Below are 16,740 nucleotides of genomic sequence, written 5' to 3'. Positions count from 1 at the left end.
AGCTCAAGTGATAGTTTAAATTAACAAAAATTGTGAATGAACTTGACTGTTGATGTCTTAAATAATGTCAAATAACCAACATTTCTTCAAAGTAGATATATCTCGTTTTGCAATGAAACTCTTCCTATATACTATTAAATGTTCTATTAGGTAAATATCCAATTATAAACGTTGACACCGCTGAGGTAGAATGTAAATGTCATGTCAAAATGGCTTCAACATTATTTGTGAATTTGTAAATATATATAAATTAATGGCAAAAATAATTGAGGTCATCTCCAAGTACTGCATGATAAATCGATATATTGATTATTGTGACAAGCCTAATTATAAGTACGAATCTTAAAAGCTAGTATTTTATTTATGTCAATGTTCATGTTTAATTTGGCTACCTTTAATCTAATAAAGAATCAGCTTAATATCTAAAATTCTGTTTGGTTGCAATCAAAACCACAGATTGTTTCCGCACTTGATGAAATTCTTCTGTAAAGGTTTGTAGGTCCTCCTCACTCCCCTCTCTCTGATCTCCACAGGCCTGTAATGAACCCGTCTTACGCAGAATAGCTGTGGATAAATGCGCTCGCAAGGTCCGCCATGCCCTGTCCAGTGTCAGCTGGGACATAAAGCTCACACACTGGCTTCATAACACACTTCTGGAGTCTTTGAGCCTCGCTATGTTGGCGGCTTACCTTGACGTGCTGCAGACACTTAAGAGCAAGGTGAGACGATTTAATATCCAACTACCGCTGAAGTCAACATGATTCGCCCTCCTGTGAATTTGTTCTTTTTAAAATATTTCCCTAATGGTGTTTTACAGATTCAGAAATTCTTCACAGTATTTCCTATAATATTTTTTCTTCTGGAGAAAGTCTTATTTGTTTTATTTCGGCTAGAATAAATGTAGTTTTTAATTTTTAAAAAACGTTTTAAGGTCAATATTATTAGCCCCCGTAGGCAATTTTGTTTTGTTTTGGTCTGCAGAACAAACCACTGTTAAACAATAGCTATGTTTCCATCCACCTATTTTATGCGTATTTTGCAAATGCGAATAAAAAAAACAGTTGATGGAAACGGCATGATGCGTATAAATTTTGAAAATGCGAATAAAAAACTTATGCGCCTAACTGGGTAGGATAAACTTTTTATTCGATAAGAAAAGATGCGCATAAACTGCAATGGAAACACTTTTACCGCACAAACTCCAGCATGCGCATTAAAAAAGGTCATGTGATTTTGTTAAAAGAGATCATGTGATGCTTAAAATGTGTGTGAATGGATAAAATGTCAGGCTGAGCACATTATAAAACATCTGAAATGTTGTTTTGGTCATTATAAAATGCCTTACCATTTCAGTATTAATGTTATTATATTATTAATGACCTCCAGAATCAAGAGCGCCTGTGCTCCGCGTCTGACACCTTCAAACGCCACTGCGCGCTCACTTTTTGTCAAGATTGTCTTCTGCGGCGCATTCATTTAGAAAAGATCGATGCAGCTTCTCCTACTGCAGCAAATGCAGTTTTTACTGTTGATATCTGGCGCCAGTTAATCAGGAAGTGACGATTTTGTTCGCTTTGACTCGTTGGATGGAAACGATACTTCATTCGCACAACTTTTATGCGATAATCCAGTTTTGCGCATAAAGTTTATTCGCATTTTTGGATGTAAACCTAGCTAATGACTTGCTGAATTAGTTTAATTTGTTTTATTAAAAAAAGTCTTGTATTGAATTGTACTCTCTGATTCCTATATATCCTGCCATCCTTAGAATCTGTTGATTTTTTTTTTTTTTATCTTTATTTAATTTTATTTTATTTTTGGTCTTATATTTTTACATTTATTTTTAGGTGCCGTCCCTGATAGACAGGATGCTGCTGTCGTCTTCTGTAAAAACAGGAGCCGCAGGGGCCGAGGCTCTTTCTCTGCTCCTCAAACGCCCGTGGGACCCTGCAGTGGGTGTGCTATCACACAACAAACCAGTATGTCGTAGACTTTATTGTGGTGACTTATTCGCATATGCTTTTATCAGGGGGCTGCTTACACCTGGCCACTTGCTTTCACATTTGGTTCAATTGTCTGGACCGTACCCAAGTTTGATTGTCCCCCCTTGCTGCCTTCTCCGTTGGTTTTGTGTCTTTTTTCCTTCTGAACCCCGGTACATTTGCCTCATCGAGCTGCTGTTTTGTTTACCGCTGTTGCTAGGTGACAGTCACGAAAGCATAGCGCCAAAATGTTTTTTGGAGGAGACAAGCTGACATCACTGTGTTTGCCCTGGCTCAGTCCTGCTTATCACTAAGATAAAATACCTGACACACACACACACACACACACACACACACACACACACACATGAATAAACATTATGAAAACAATAGTTTGTTGTACAGTTGGAGGTTCACTTCCTTTATTTGGTGTGATTGCATTTATACCAGAAGTGAACCGTACCAGAGTTCAAATGAACCGTACCCCAGACCACCTCTTTCAGGCGGACACGAGTACGGTTCATGGGTGCGCACTCCAGTTCAGAAGACACGTTCACACTAGCTAAACGCACCGTACTATGACGTCAAACGAACCCGGGTGCTGACCAAAAGTGTGAAAGCACCCTTAAAGGACACCTATTAAGTAAACCTAGAACTGATTGTAGGTATAGTGTGTCCACTGTCTCATTTTTATTTTACATTTCCTGACGATAAAGGGCCATGGACATCCCCTGTTTCAGCAGGCTGTTTTCACACCTCTAGTTTGAAAACAGTCAGGACAGTGGCTCACAGTCAGTCCAGCTTTGTTTAGGTGGGAGTGTCAAGTGGCGAAAGAGGGAAGGATTTGCATTTAAAGGGGAGTTTCTGTTCGAGCACGCGCTGATTTTTCACTGAGGCAAAACAACACACAGACACAGGGGAGAAAGACAGTGTATTTACATGGACATCTATCATCTGAATTATTTGCCAAATTCTTAATTTGTCGACTTTAACTGCAGTTTGGCTCTTTCACTTTCATCCAGGAACATTTCATGCATGCCCCCCATGACAAACGATGCACAGATATAATCACATCAGAGTTCATTCAATGTGAATGCATCTGTAGTATAATGCACTTTCAGTGTACTTCATCTTTTCTCTCATGTTTGTATTTTCAGAGTAAACTTCCTGGATCCCCGCTGATCCTTATTGCTCCATCTGGACCAACCAACCCTGCCTTTCCTACATCCCGACGAATGAGATTCTGGCAATCTCAGCTGTCCTGTCTTGGGAAGGTATGCAGTATCATAAGCATAACGCTTTTAATTTATCAATCTCACCGATGATTTTTGAATTGTGGCTTGATTACTGTGAGATTTACCTAGGGCTGGGCGATATTGCAAAAAAATGTATCACGATATCATCTTTCATATTAATCTATATCAATAATTATTGAATATTTTTTATTAACAGTACATTTAGGAGTAGTAGGACTTTTAATTTTTATTTATTATTTTAATTTACCAACATTACTAAGGCAAATAGTTTTAATATTCATTCATTTTCTTTTCGGTTTAGTCCCTTTTGTTGTTTTAATAGTCAAAAAAAAAAATATTTAAACTGAATATCTGATGTCTTTATAATAAAATTAACGTAAGTGTTAAAGAGACTCTTCAACTTGATAAATAAAATCTTACAAAGTGAGTGCAATGGTAAAGCGTAAATACTGAACAATCCGAGCCAACCTTAAGGTAGATCAACATCTGTAAGGTGGGTTTTTGCACATGTCTATCTAAAGGCCTAATTTTGTCAACTGATGATCAACAGTGAAAATGACACATCTGACCTCTTCCCAACAGGGAAAACAATCAAGAATTCATGATTATGTGCTGTTAAGGTTTTGCATTTAAAAAATATCCTTATAATGGAAGTCAATGGGGCAAAAACAGCCACAAACATAACGATTGAACAATATACAAGGGTTAACGCATTATGACAGTTAAATAATGTGTTAACATAGTCATTTTTTACTTTCAAAGTCAAGGTTCAGAAATGTTTTTGTCTTGTTTTGTTGATTCAGGTCATTCCCATTAACGTTCATGTTGGCAGTGGAGCCAACGTTGGAATCACGCAGTGTTTGGAGCACATGATCGGCACAGTCAGAGGAAAAGTCATCGAGGTACAAAACAGCATGCTTTCACTTTACAGAAACCCCAGCACTATATTCGCTAGGGATGTCAAAATTAATTGCTTCTTAGATGCACCGCGATGCAGACGTGAACAACTCTGTATCGATTCAGTAATAATCATAACCGGTTATTATGTACTGACGTCATTTATTTCAAATGCGCTATATTTGCTCTAGGTTCACAGTCACTTCCCTCACAAACCGATCATCTTGGTGGGCTGGAATGTAGGATCATTGATGGCTTGTCATGTAAGTCTAGCATTAATTAAATAAAATGATTAATCCTTTGATTAGTTGTCTCTGTTTAGCTGTAAACAGATGAACTCAAAGATGCCTGTTTTTGCACACAGGTGTCTCTAATGGAGTACATGACTGCTGTTGTGTGTTTGGGTTTCCCTCTCCAAACGATCAGTGGGCCACGAGGGGTAAGAGCAAACACAGTCCATAGTTTCTTATCGATATCACAATGTAGTCATTTGCAATAGTCACATCGCAGGATATATAATGTTGAGTCTGTACAACCCCAAATCGTGTTGGGACCGTATGGAAATCGCAAATAAAAAAGAAGGAAGTGATTCCTGAGTTTACTTTGACTTGTGCTTCATTGCAGACAATACAACAAACATTATTTAATGTGTTCCTCATGATCGGTTTTAAACATTTCAATAATTCTCTTGCGTGTTTCTCGGCAAACTGTTGATCCTCCCCATTTTTTCTCCTAAAGGACCAGACCTTTCTTGGATGCTGCTTTTGTACCAAATCATAATTAGAATAAATAATCACCTGTTAACATCACCTGTTTCCAATCACATCATTTAATATTTGATATTTACCCTATTACAAGCCCCGAAATGTTCCTGTGCCAACCTTTTTAGGAAGGTTGCAGGTTTGAACAATGCGAAAGGATGTAAATTTACTAGGGATTTAACGGTATCAGAATTTCACGGTACGGTAATACCTCGGTAAGAATGTCACGGTACGGTATTTATTGAATAATTTACAGGAAAAACAAAACTAATGAAAAGACTCGAAAAAAGTGCCAAAAGTGTTTATTTACCTTAGCACTGAACATATCAATGACATACAAATCAGCCGTCTATCTGTAAGTTTCGAAACAGGAACTTCAGTTTTTCAATTTTAATAACAAAAAACTATTAAACCATATAAAAAAAAAATAAAGTTACAATTTAGTATTGTTGAAAACTCCTCACATTCAACATTTAATCACTCACTCACTTAGATAGAGATGGGTTTTTTAAGGAAAATTATCATATACAGTAACTATAATCTGGTAAAAGCTGGGATCTCTGGGCATGTCCCCTGCAACAGAAAAAACCCTCTCATTTGGGACTGAGGTTTCTGGGACAGAGAGATATGATTTAGCCAAGGTTGACAGCAGTGGGTAACGTTGTGCATTGTCTTTCCACCACTTAAGAGGACAAGCCATGAGTGAGATAGAGGTCTCTTTGCGGTACAAGTCAATGTCTGCATCAATCTAACAAGTGTGCTGTGTTCTGCAGTCCCCATCACTGTTATTAGTCGTATTCCCCGACTTATATTTCACCACAGTCTGGCAGTGCCTGCATACTGTTTTTTTCTTTGTCTGTCACCTTTTCTACTTTTTCGGATCTTTTTAAAAAGAAACCGAAATGCTTCCACACATCCGATTTAAAACCTGCTTTAGGTTCGATCATTTCCAGCTCTTTTTCTTCCCCGCTACCAGCAACACACTCCATTTCTGCATTACTGGATCTGTAGTGACAACAGACCGCAAAGGATGATGGCCACGCCTAGGCTGATGGGAATTGTAGTTCCCGCTACCTCCCATTCGCTTCATTCGCCTAAGCAAACTTTTCTCAGAAATATAGTTTTATTGAGTCATGCGCCTACGGTAATATTGAAAAAAATTGCTATTGCGGTATGACGGTATTTACAATATTGTTACATCCCTAAAATATACAAATGAAATGAAGTTGACCAGACAGAACATGAAACACAAGTCAAAGTTTGTTGTATTATAATTGAACGTTTGCATATGTATTTAATGCCTGGGATTGTATAATGATTTTAGCATTCATGCATAAGCAATTGTACCATTTGTGACCTTAATTTTATTGAATTATGTTTATTTTTAGCATTTAATTGCTTAACATGAATACTGTTAGACTTGGAAAATGATTAAATACTTTCATTTCAGTATCTTTTTCTTTGTTGAATTCATAGATTGTCCACTAAGTTTTATGGAGATACACTTCCACTGCAGAATTGTCCCACATTATAAATTATTTCCAAATATAGATATTAAATCATCTGATGAAATTGTATTCATATCGCAATATAGGGTTTATACAGTCCTGGTAAACCTGGAAAAGTCATATCATTTTGACAGGGCATTTTCCAATCCTGGAAAAGTTTTGGAATAACAAATAAACCCAAAATGTTTTGGCAAAGTCATGGAAATTTGTTTAACTAATATCCAGATTCTTGAATATATTTGAGATGATAATATTGGGTAAATACAATCGCACAGTCTATCTCTTCACGTGACGTTCTCTGTGTTGGATAAAAAAGCAACTCTGGTTTCAGCTTCGCCTCTTTCACTCGCATGCACCATAATTCAAGCTTCATTTTGAGTGTGGTGTTCAGAAACAATCTCAAAATACGAAGATAGATACTGTGCGTGCTAAAAGCTCATTTGTACAAAAGTCATATAAAAACAAGCCAACATTTTTCACATAGACAGCATACAGATACTTACTAAAAACTATTTAACAGATATAGAAATAAACATCATTTTCATAGACTGTCACATATTTTTGATATGCTGTAATACATTTGAATGTGCATTTTTTTTTCTTATTTACCATGTGTGTGTAGACATTACATATAACATTAGGTCATAAATATTTACCTGAAAGTTTTGGAAAACTAATGGTAAAGTCTTGGAATTTTAGTTGTAAAAATGTGTATGAACCGTGGCAATATATATCGCAAATAATAAAAAAAAATATCCTATTGCACGTTTTTTTCCAACATCGTGCCGCCCTTGTTGACCATATACATTTCTGGCTGGAGTATAATGATGGTTTTCTGTTCTCCAGGATGTTGATGATCCGCTGTTGGACATGAAGACTCCCGTGCTGTTTGTGGTTGGTCAGAACGCTCTGCAGTGTAGTCCTGAAAACATGGAGGAGTTCAGGGAGAAAATCCGGGCCGATAACAGCTTGGTTGTTGTCGGAGGAGCAGACGACAGCTTGAGGTTTATGTTTTTGACTTTTCAGGTTTTATCTACAGTTGAAGTCAGAATTATTAGCCCTGGAATATTAGCCGCCGGTATTTTTTTCCTCCCTATTTCTATTTAAGGGAAAGAAGTTTTTTTTTTAACGCATTTCTAATCATAATAGTTTTAATAACTCATTTCTAATAACTGATTTCTTTTATTTTTGGCATGACGACTGAATAATATTTGACTAGATATTTTTCAAGACACTAGTATTCAGCTTAAAGTGACATTTAAAGGCTTAACTAGGTTAATTAGCAGTCACAGTCTGATCCATGCCAAAACAATCGGTCTGAGATGTCCTGAATGAGGTTTAAACAAACTCTGGAGCGGTTGGATTGTTTTGAGAATTCAATACGATCCAACGAACTAACAAACTAGGCCAGGGGTCACCAACATGGTGCCCACGGGCACCAGGTAGCCCACGAGGATTACATGAGTTGCCCACAGGCCTGTTCTAATAATAGCTCACCATTGCACCACATACCAGTAAGCTGAATCTAGTATTTTTTGAAGCTATTGTTTTTAAATCACACCTGCATTGGTGTAAAATGTGTCAATGGCATTAAGATATATATATATATATATATATATATATAATAACTAAAACTATTTCAGACAAATAAAGTGTTGCATATTGATGTTTCTGTTTCTTACCTTGTTAAATCATTGTTGAGAACTATTGTGAGAAATCATTAACATGATCAGTGTCTTCACATAGATGAATATCATTAATCATTAATAATAACAACATATAATTAAAAGTAAATTGAGAAAAATTGTTATTTAAGCAGTGTGCATCAAACTGGTAGCCCTTCACAGTGATTAGTACCCAGGAAGTAGCTCTCAGTTTCAAAAAGGTCGGTGACCCCTGAACTAGGCTATATCGCAGTGTATTTTCAGGAATGTGATTCTTCCATATAGATACAGATTTCCGTATTTTCAGAGCTCAATGGGTCGACCACTGTAATTTGCGTAATTCCGAAGTTTTTTTTTTTTTTTTTAAGGGGGGGGGGGGGGGGGGGGTCTCAGTGACGTTCACTGTCATCAAAGCAGAAAGCTTGATTGATGGTTTACGCCTTGATTGTTCATTATTGTGCACAAGGAGGAGCACTAGCTGCTTCATTCCGGACGTCATTCAGGTATAATGATATTGTGTCGTCTTATAATGTTCGCATATGACGAAGCCACTGACAATATGCAAGATTATGAAATCGCTTTGAATGCATGCCCGTCTGTGCACTTTTTCCGTTCTCATATTTGCATGTCATGACCACGTGCTCTCTATGCACGTTATACATAAAGCCAGTATGCACTTTTGTTGTTATCCTCTGCAAGTCATCTGTCCTTATGTATTCATTTATTCCATTTATACCATTTTTATCATGTTCAATTATACCATTTATACTGTTTATAGGAATAACTGATTAGCCCTGTGTCATTCACACTATTCTCATGGTCATAAATTAAAATAGCGATGTATGGCTGCTGAACTAAATCCCGTAAAATAAACCAATCTCTGACCAATGTGAGGAGAGTTTACTAACACCTGATTTGTAACTTTCTTGGTCCGTTTAGAAACTTTGCCGTATTAAGGCTGATTTAAGGCTGACTTCTGCGTCAAACGCACGCGTATGCCTACGCATCGACGCATAGCCCTACGCCGTGGCCGTCGGCGTTGCTGACATGCACTTCTCAAAAAATGTAACTACACATCGCAACAACGCTTAGCGCAAGCTCTGTGATTGGTCGGCTTTGTAGCGCTGACGAGTCTAGGCGGGGCCGAGAGCCGCTTGAGCGGCGCAAGCCCAATGGACCGATTGTTTACAAGTGTGGAGTCCCGGGAAGGAGCTCTGGATGGAAAGTTTTGTTTTGTGTTTACCTCATAGTTAAAGTTGTTGCACGTCCGCCAGTTCCTGCCTCAAAATGAGTGAGTTTGAGCCACTTGTACATCCTAGAAGCGTTCAGAAAAATCAAAACACCAGCGAAGAAACTCAACACAGACACACATTAACACCTCACTGCCAACTAGCGTTTTGAAAGTGTTACTGCAGACCAACAGTGACAGCGCGCAGAAGTTTAAATGCACAGCTATGCGCGTTGCATGCGCCATGGCTTACGCCGGTCACTTGACGCAGAAGTATAAACCAGGCTTAAAAGTGAACCACATCAAGAACAAAAAGCAACATTATAACAATTTTAATCCTCGTTTCGGAACAAAACAATCGATCTACAGGTGTAAAAGCAGCCTCAGACAACCAAATCATGGCTGAAAACACATGGGCTTAAAACTACAATCAATGCAGACTGCTTCACAGCATTTGGCTTTGTTTACAGGATCAACTCCACTAAGATGAAGACAGAAGGCCTGACCCAGACCATGGTGGATCGCTGCATTCAGGTCAGTCCTTTTCACCATGTTGCCATTTAAAACTTTTAAAGTGCTTAATAATGGGCATTAAAGGTGCAGTAGGGGATCTGCCAGAATGCTAGCTTTTAGCATAACAGCTTTCAAAACATGGGCTGTTCTTCAATTCCAAGAACGCAGTGAACGGACTTGCGTTCTTGTGAAGACCGGTCTTGCCAGGTGTCCTCGGAAGAACGAACTCGTGAGACCATGAGAACAGAGAACGCGTCCTGTGAGAAATGAGATGCTGCGTTCTTCCTGATGGTCACGTGACCTTCACACATTTTAAATATAATATTAATAAAACATTACAGCATTCATAAACAGATGTATTCTTTTTCCCCTTTTAAAATATATACTATGCATAAAAACATATATATATATATGTTTCACAATACAAATAAAACAGATTTTAATACGAATTTCAGTAAACAACATTAACATGTTTATTCCTTTATTAAGATGTTCATGGTCATGTTTATATTCACTGTTTCTTTTAGAGAAGCTCCTGAGATTAATAAATGATATCTCTGAACTTAAATAATAAATCTATATATAAAGATGCGCTTCCCACCTCCAGTCGCAATGACTTCTGGGACTTTGATCGGTGCTCAAGTCTGCATCAATGCGTCCTCGATTACCCCAGTATTTTACCCCAGTATATTCAATAGAGCTTCAGCCGATGATGGGCGCGTGCGAGTAAACGGCTTTTTGTGTTGTTTTACGCTTGAACAACTAAATGAATGCCTAAGTTTATTTAACTGTTTGTATTTTAAATACAATACAACATCGATGCAGTAAAGGAACCGTATAAAATGGAAAAAAAAACTACAATAACAGGTCACCGGAAGTTCATCAATATGGAAACAACACCAGTATGGCATATACTAGGGCTGCACGATATTGGAAAATATTGACATTGCGATATTTTTTTTTCCTGCGATTTATATATTGCGATATTTATATATATATATATGACGGGAAGCTATGTTAAGGTTAACTAGCTTAGCATATATCTTGCTGTCTGCAAATGACAGTAATTTAAACGTACCATAAAAATAAGTGCATACAATTCAACACAACTACACAAGCATCGTTTTAACCTTTATAACCGAACTTTAACGTTACTCTGTCAATAGTCTATTGTCTAAATTACCATGCTAACAGAGCTAACTTACGTAAACAGAGAGCAACAGATTGCAGACGTCAATAATGCAGCGTAATGGAATAATATACAGATCAAACTCCGCTTTAAGTGCGCTACAAGTTTATAAACTGCCTCTGGAACCCAGTTCAGATACAAAAATTTATTTAACAAAAATAGTAATGCAGTAAAGTATTTTTCGCTCTGCCAAGCCTTCTCTGTTGCTGTGTGGAGCAGCAGCCTGCGTCAGTTACCTTTAGCAGGTCGCACACCAGAAGCGCCGCTCGGCGGCGCGCAGCGCCATGCATTTTAGAATTCTAAACATAGGTTTCTATCAGGATACACAGCCACAAGTCGGTGGCTGTCGGCAGCGCCCGCCCACGACTCAGGACGCAGTTCATTTTTCTGCCACACCACAGAGCGCCATCTGATTAGTTTCATGTTAAATATTATTCGAATGTGCGCGTCTGGTGTACGATACTTTAATCTGTCATGTGCGCGCCGTATCGCGGCGCCGATCGGCGCTTCTGGTGTGCGACCTGCTTTTCACCCCGCCCCCACCCCGCCCCCTGACTCCTGAACGTCTGTCTGTCTCACTCACTCACTCACTCAAGCGGGCATGCACTGCGGTCTGATGAGGAAATGTAGCTTTTTGATATGTTTTTCTTGTTCCCGAATACAAATAATTTTTAGAGTATTTGTTCGAAATAAGTATTGGTAAAAACACGCTATTCGTGCTTATCCGAATACCGTATTCAGGTTTGGCTCCACCCATTATATATATATATATATATATATATATATATATATATAAAAATAATTTTTTTTTGCTTTGCATCGCACCTCCTGCTATTGCGGATGCACACATCGCAATTTCGATGCTAAAACGATGTATCGTGCAGCCCTAGCATATACCTCATTTTACATAGATATAAAATAAATTGAAACTGAAGAGATTGTTGTGTGTTTTTATGATATGCTGTGATATATTTAAACGTGCTTTGTTTTTCTTATTATTTACCATGTATATGTAGACATCACATGAAACAATAGGTCATGAAAATTTACTTCAAAGTCCTGGAATTTTTGGGTAAAAATGTGTATGAACCCTGTAAAGTATAGGTTTACAATCTATTGACACATCTGTTTAAATTTCCCAAAACAACCAACCCCGGAGTTACGGGATCAGAAATATAATGTAAAAAAATTTTGTCTTGTGAGTTCTGTTATCTGAATCCACCCCCTTTTTTTGTTTTTGTTTTTAGGACGAGATTGTTGATTTTCTGACTGGAGTTTTGACCCGCTCTGAGAGTCACGGCCATGGCTCTGGTGAAACACGTGATTTAGATGCTGAGAAGAAGAAGCCTCGCCGCGAGCTGCCCTTTGACCTTGACAGGTCTCGGCCGTCTTCACCTGCTGTGAGGGTACCCATCTCTCCTTCTGGTTCAGAGGTAGTAATATTCTGACAACAAACAAGTTGAAATGTGCTGTAGGAAGTGTTGGTGCATATGGTGACGTATGTATGGTAAAGCATTTGACATTTTATCAGATAATATACAGTAGGGTTGTCATGATACTGGAATTTGCTACCAATCGATACTGAAAGTTTAAAAACATACATTTCCGCTAACAATTGAGCGATGTTAAGTGCGTTCTTTAACAGTGCTAATTTGCCATTGTGTTCACGTGCTTAACAGAAATGACTGTGATTGGCCGTTAAGGTCATCAGTTCACCAAACTCACTTTTGTTCAATAATAATAATATTATTAATAATACATTTTATTTTAAGGTGCCTTTTATGACACTCAAGGTCACCGTACAGGACAGCTAAAACAATCAATTCAAATAAAAACACAATAAAAACAATAGAATACAATACAAACTTTAAAAATGCAATCAGGTCAAAGAGAATAGGCTGTTCTAAACTGATGTGTTTTGAGTTTGGACTTAAATTGTGAAAGAGAGTCTAAATTACGGAGATCAGGAGGAAGTGAATTCCAAAGCCGAGGAGCAGAGTGGCTGAAGGATCTGCTCCCCATGGTGACGAGGCGGACAGAGGGAACAGTGAGGTGAATGGAAGAAGAAAACCTGAGTGTTTGAGAAGGTGTGGCGATATGAACAAGATTAGCTACAAGATAGTGTTTACTGAGTGTAAACACACATACAGGGACACTGGAGCGTTTTAAAGCCGCGATTCATCGGCAGATCACTCGTATGTCAGCTTATAGACAAACCAGCTGATCAACATCACTTTAAACACTTCAGTGTCCCTGTATCTGTGAACTGATGATCTTCATGGCCAATCACAGTCGTTTCTGTTGAGCATGTGAACACAATGGCAAATCAGCGCTGTTTAAGAACACACTCAAATGTTAGCTTTAAAAAAAACAAAACCCATATATTGAGTTGAAGTCACAATTATTAGCTCTCTTTTGAATTCTGGGCTAGCCTGTTGCTACTGATTGGCACTAGCGTTTACACGACTTTTCATCTCGTTTTACACTTGAACAACTAAATTAATCTATTAAACGGATTATATTATAATTACATCACAACATCCACGCTGTAAAAGGAACTGTATGAAACTGAAAATAGTCACATTAACCTTATTTATCAGTAGGGGGAAAACACTAGCTGTACATATAGCCCATTAACCCTTATGTTGCAGAATACATAACTCCCTTAATCTAAAAACAATGACATTTCCCCTTCAGGATATGTCCAGTGTCTGCAGCAGTCCCACAGCCAGTCCCAAACCCAAGACTGTCGGCCTTTCTCCAGCTCAGAAATCCAGTCTCATCACTGCCACGCAACTGCTGAAGACCCACATGCAGCGTTCTGGAACTGTACTCACACACAAACAAGCACAAGGTACGCATCTTTCCAGCTTCAAACACACAGATCACCGGTCTAAGGACGCACACATGTAGGATGCATTTTTACAGTTTTTCTGTGCTGTTATTAATGTTTTTAGCCTGATTTGCTACACGATGCGCTTTTCCGCTGTATGGTATTACGATTTGCTACTGCTTAATTTTCCACTGCCTTATGTACCTGATACCATGTCAGGCAAGGTTTTTAAAGTGCTGTATGTAAGTTTTTGACTTCTAAAACATAAAAATAGCTTAATATGTTTGCAGATATTTAAGAAACATGCTAAGTGAAGATTCTTGTTTGTTTGAAAAACAATGCTGGTGTCAGATATTCTGCATTGAAAATGTGAGTCACGCTCCACAACGGCTGTCTTTGTTTTGGTCTCTTGAACTCGCCCACTGCCACTTAAGCCAATTATATTTCAGCACCCCGGGTTGCCTTCATGAACACAGCATATTTCATTCATTTAGGAAGGCTCTCAAAGCATGCGTCTGGTGGACAGTAGCAGACTCTGAAATGGGATGCAGATTCAGAGTTTCACATTAGGTTATAAATTAGCAAATAATATAAATATTATGAACGTTAACATTAGGTGAGCAGGTTACATTTAACCGTGTCCTAACAACACGCTACAAGAAGATATTTGCAGTGATAAGCAGTTTAGCTGTTTGCACCAGACATAACACAACAGAAATGTAAATACAGCCGTTCATAAGCACAGAATAGTGCACTCACTGCACTCCAACGGATATGGTAAGGTTTCTGACCTAATTAATACCCATTAAACCTCTTTAAGTTTAATAAATACTGGATAAACCCTGGACACTGGAGCGTTTTCAAGCCGTGAAGATCAGTCAAATCATCAGCGGCTCGCTTTTATGTCAGCTTATAAACAGAGCAGCTGATCTACGCAGCTTTAAAACGCTCCAGTGTTCCTGTATCTGTGTTCATTCATACATTTTCTTGTCGGCTTAGTCCCTTTATTAATTTGGGGTCGCCACAGCGGAATGAACCGCCAACTTATCCAGCAAGTTTTTACGCAGCGGATGCCCTTCCAGCCACAACCCATCTCTGGGAAACATCCACACACACACACTCATACACTACAGACAATTTAGCCTACCCAATTCACCTGTACCGCATGTCTTTGGACTGTGGGGGAAACCGGAGCACCCGGAGAAAACCCACGCGAAGGCAGGGAGAACATGCAAACTCCACACAGAAACGCCAACTGAGCTGAGGTTCGAACCAGCGTCCTTCTTGCTGTGAGGCGACAGTACTACCTACTGCGCCACTGCCTCGCCTTGTATCTATGTTTACACTCAGTAAACAGCGGTGAGTTCGGTGAACTGATGACATTCACTACTAATCACAGTCATTTCTGTTGAGCATGTGAACACAATGACAAATCAGCACTGTTTAAGAACACGCTCAAATGTTGGCGGGAAATGGACGTTTTAAAAATTTTGGTACCGAATTCCAGTATCGTGACAACACTAGTATATGCATAATTTGTTCTAAAAATCAAAATATTAAAAACTTTCAAAGATTTAAGATGCTGGTGACTGTTAAACGCGTCATAACAGTCTTGTGAAAAGTGTCCATCGTATTAAACTTCAGTGGAAGGCTCTCAAAGCATGCGTCTGGTGGACAGTAGCAGACTCTGAAATGGGACGCAGATTCAGAGTTTCACATGAGGTTATAAATTAGCAAATAATATAAATATTATGAACGTTAACATTAGGTGAGCAGGTTACATGTAACCGTGTCCTAACAACACGCTACAAGAAGATATTGGCAGTGATAAGCAGTTTAGCTGTTTGCACCAGACATAACACAACAGAAATGTAAATACAGCCGTTCAGAAGCACAGAATAGTGCACTCACTGCACTCCAACGCATATGGTAAGCAGGGCTCAACAATAAGGACTGCCCGGTGGCCCAGGGCCAGCGTGACAGACACTTGGGACAGTAGACCGGATCATTACTGGCCCGATTGGGACAGTGCTGCCCTGTCACTAACATTTAATTTGTCTGTGACTATTTATCAATTGCGTGCATTTTAAGCTTGTGCTTTTAAGTCTTTAAACACTACCTTCTCTGTGATGTCGTAAACACCATATTGCTTTCTGGTTCCTCTTATCTGATTGAGAATTGTATTTTTTTTCGTAACCTGGTAACAACCAGTACAGCGAAGAAATGGCAACATGGCGGCAACATCAAATTCTAAGGCTAAAAGAAAATGTCTGTTTCCAACATCTTGAAAGCAGAAATTTACATGTGAACAACGCAAAAAAAAAAACACAGTTGCACAGTTTGCCGTCAATTTGACAAGTCAGCCACCCTTTGTTAAATAATTTCAAACCGCAATAAAATACCTCCACATTTTCCATACTGCTCTTTTTGTTTGCATAACACTTTTATTCACAATTTTTTTTTAAGTATTAAAATTCTAGATTCACAGACTTTATTTTTGACACATCATTTAAAATATGTGGCTAAAAAATAGCTATTAACTTCCCTTACTTTTTTTGGTGGGGCCAGTGAAAATTTTAGGCAGGGCAAGTAAAAATTTGAACCACTGGCCCGATCAGACCAGTAGAAAAAATCCTTAGTGTTGAACCCTGGTAAGGTTTCTGACCTAATTAATACACATTAAACCTCTTTAAGTTTAATAAATACTGGATAAACCCTGGACACTGGAGTGTTTTCAAGCCGTGTAAATCAGTCAAATCATCAGCGGCTAGCTTTTATGTCAGCTTATAAACAGAGCAGCTGATCTACGCAGCTTTAAAACACTCCAGTGTTCCTGTATCTGTGTTCATTCATTCATTTTCTTGTCGGCTTAGTCCCTTTATTAATTCGGGGTCGCCACAGCGGAATGA

At 38.5% G+C, this 16,740-nt stretch overlaps 1 protein-coding gene across 35 annotated transcripts in view; it reads left to right on the top strand.

The window, feature by feature from the left end:
* The window catches only part of kansl3 (KAT8 regulatory NSL complex subunit 3), a 44,810-nt gene that overhangs the window by 8,636 nt on the left and 19,434 nt on the right, over nt 1-16,740 (top strand). For 13 of the 35 annotated variants that reach the window (XR_015497132.1, XR_015497128.1, XR_015497131.1 and 10 more), the window contains exons 5-14: nt 534-719; nt 1,848-1,979; nt 3,140-3,256; nt 4,042-4,140; nt 4,327-4,398; nt 4,500-4,574; nt 7,251-7,408; nt 9,767-9,830; nt 12,246-12,431; nt 13,696-13,852. Coding sequence is in view for 24 of the 35 variants with exons in the window: in XM_087263422.1 (XP_087119548.1) it covers nt 534-719; nt 1,848-1,979; nt 3,140-3,256; nt 4,042-4,140; nt 4,327-4,398; nt 4,500-4,574; nt 7,251-7,408; nt 9,767-9,830; nt 12,246-12,431; nt 13,696-13,852 (1,246 nt within the window). In the remaining 11 variants the exon portion in view is untranslated. 35 annotated transcript variants of the gene reach the window in all.

Source organism: Danio rerio, chromosome 8 (genome assembly GCF_052040795.2).
Source record: "Danio rerio strain M-AB ecotype USA chromosome 8, GRCz13ab, whole genome shotgun sequence".
NCBI lineage: Eukaryota > Metazoa > Chordata > Actinopteri > Cypriniformes > Danionidae > Danio > Danio rerio.
The sequence above is the reverse complement of the archived record's forward strand: the minus strand, read 5'-3'. Positions and strand labels throughout refer to the sequence as shown.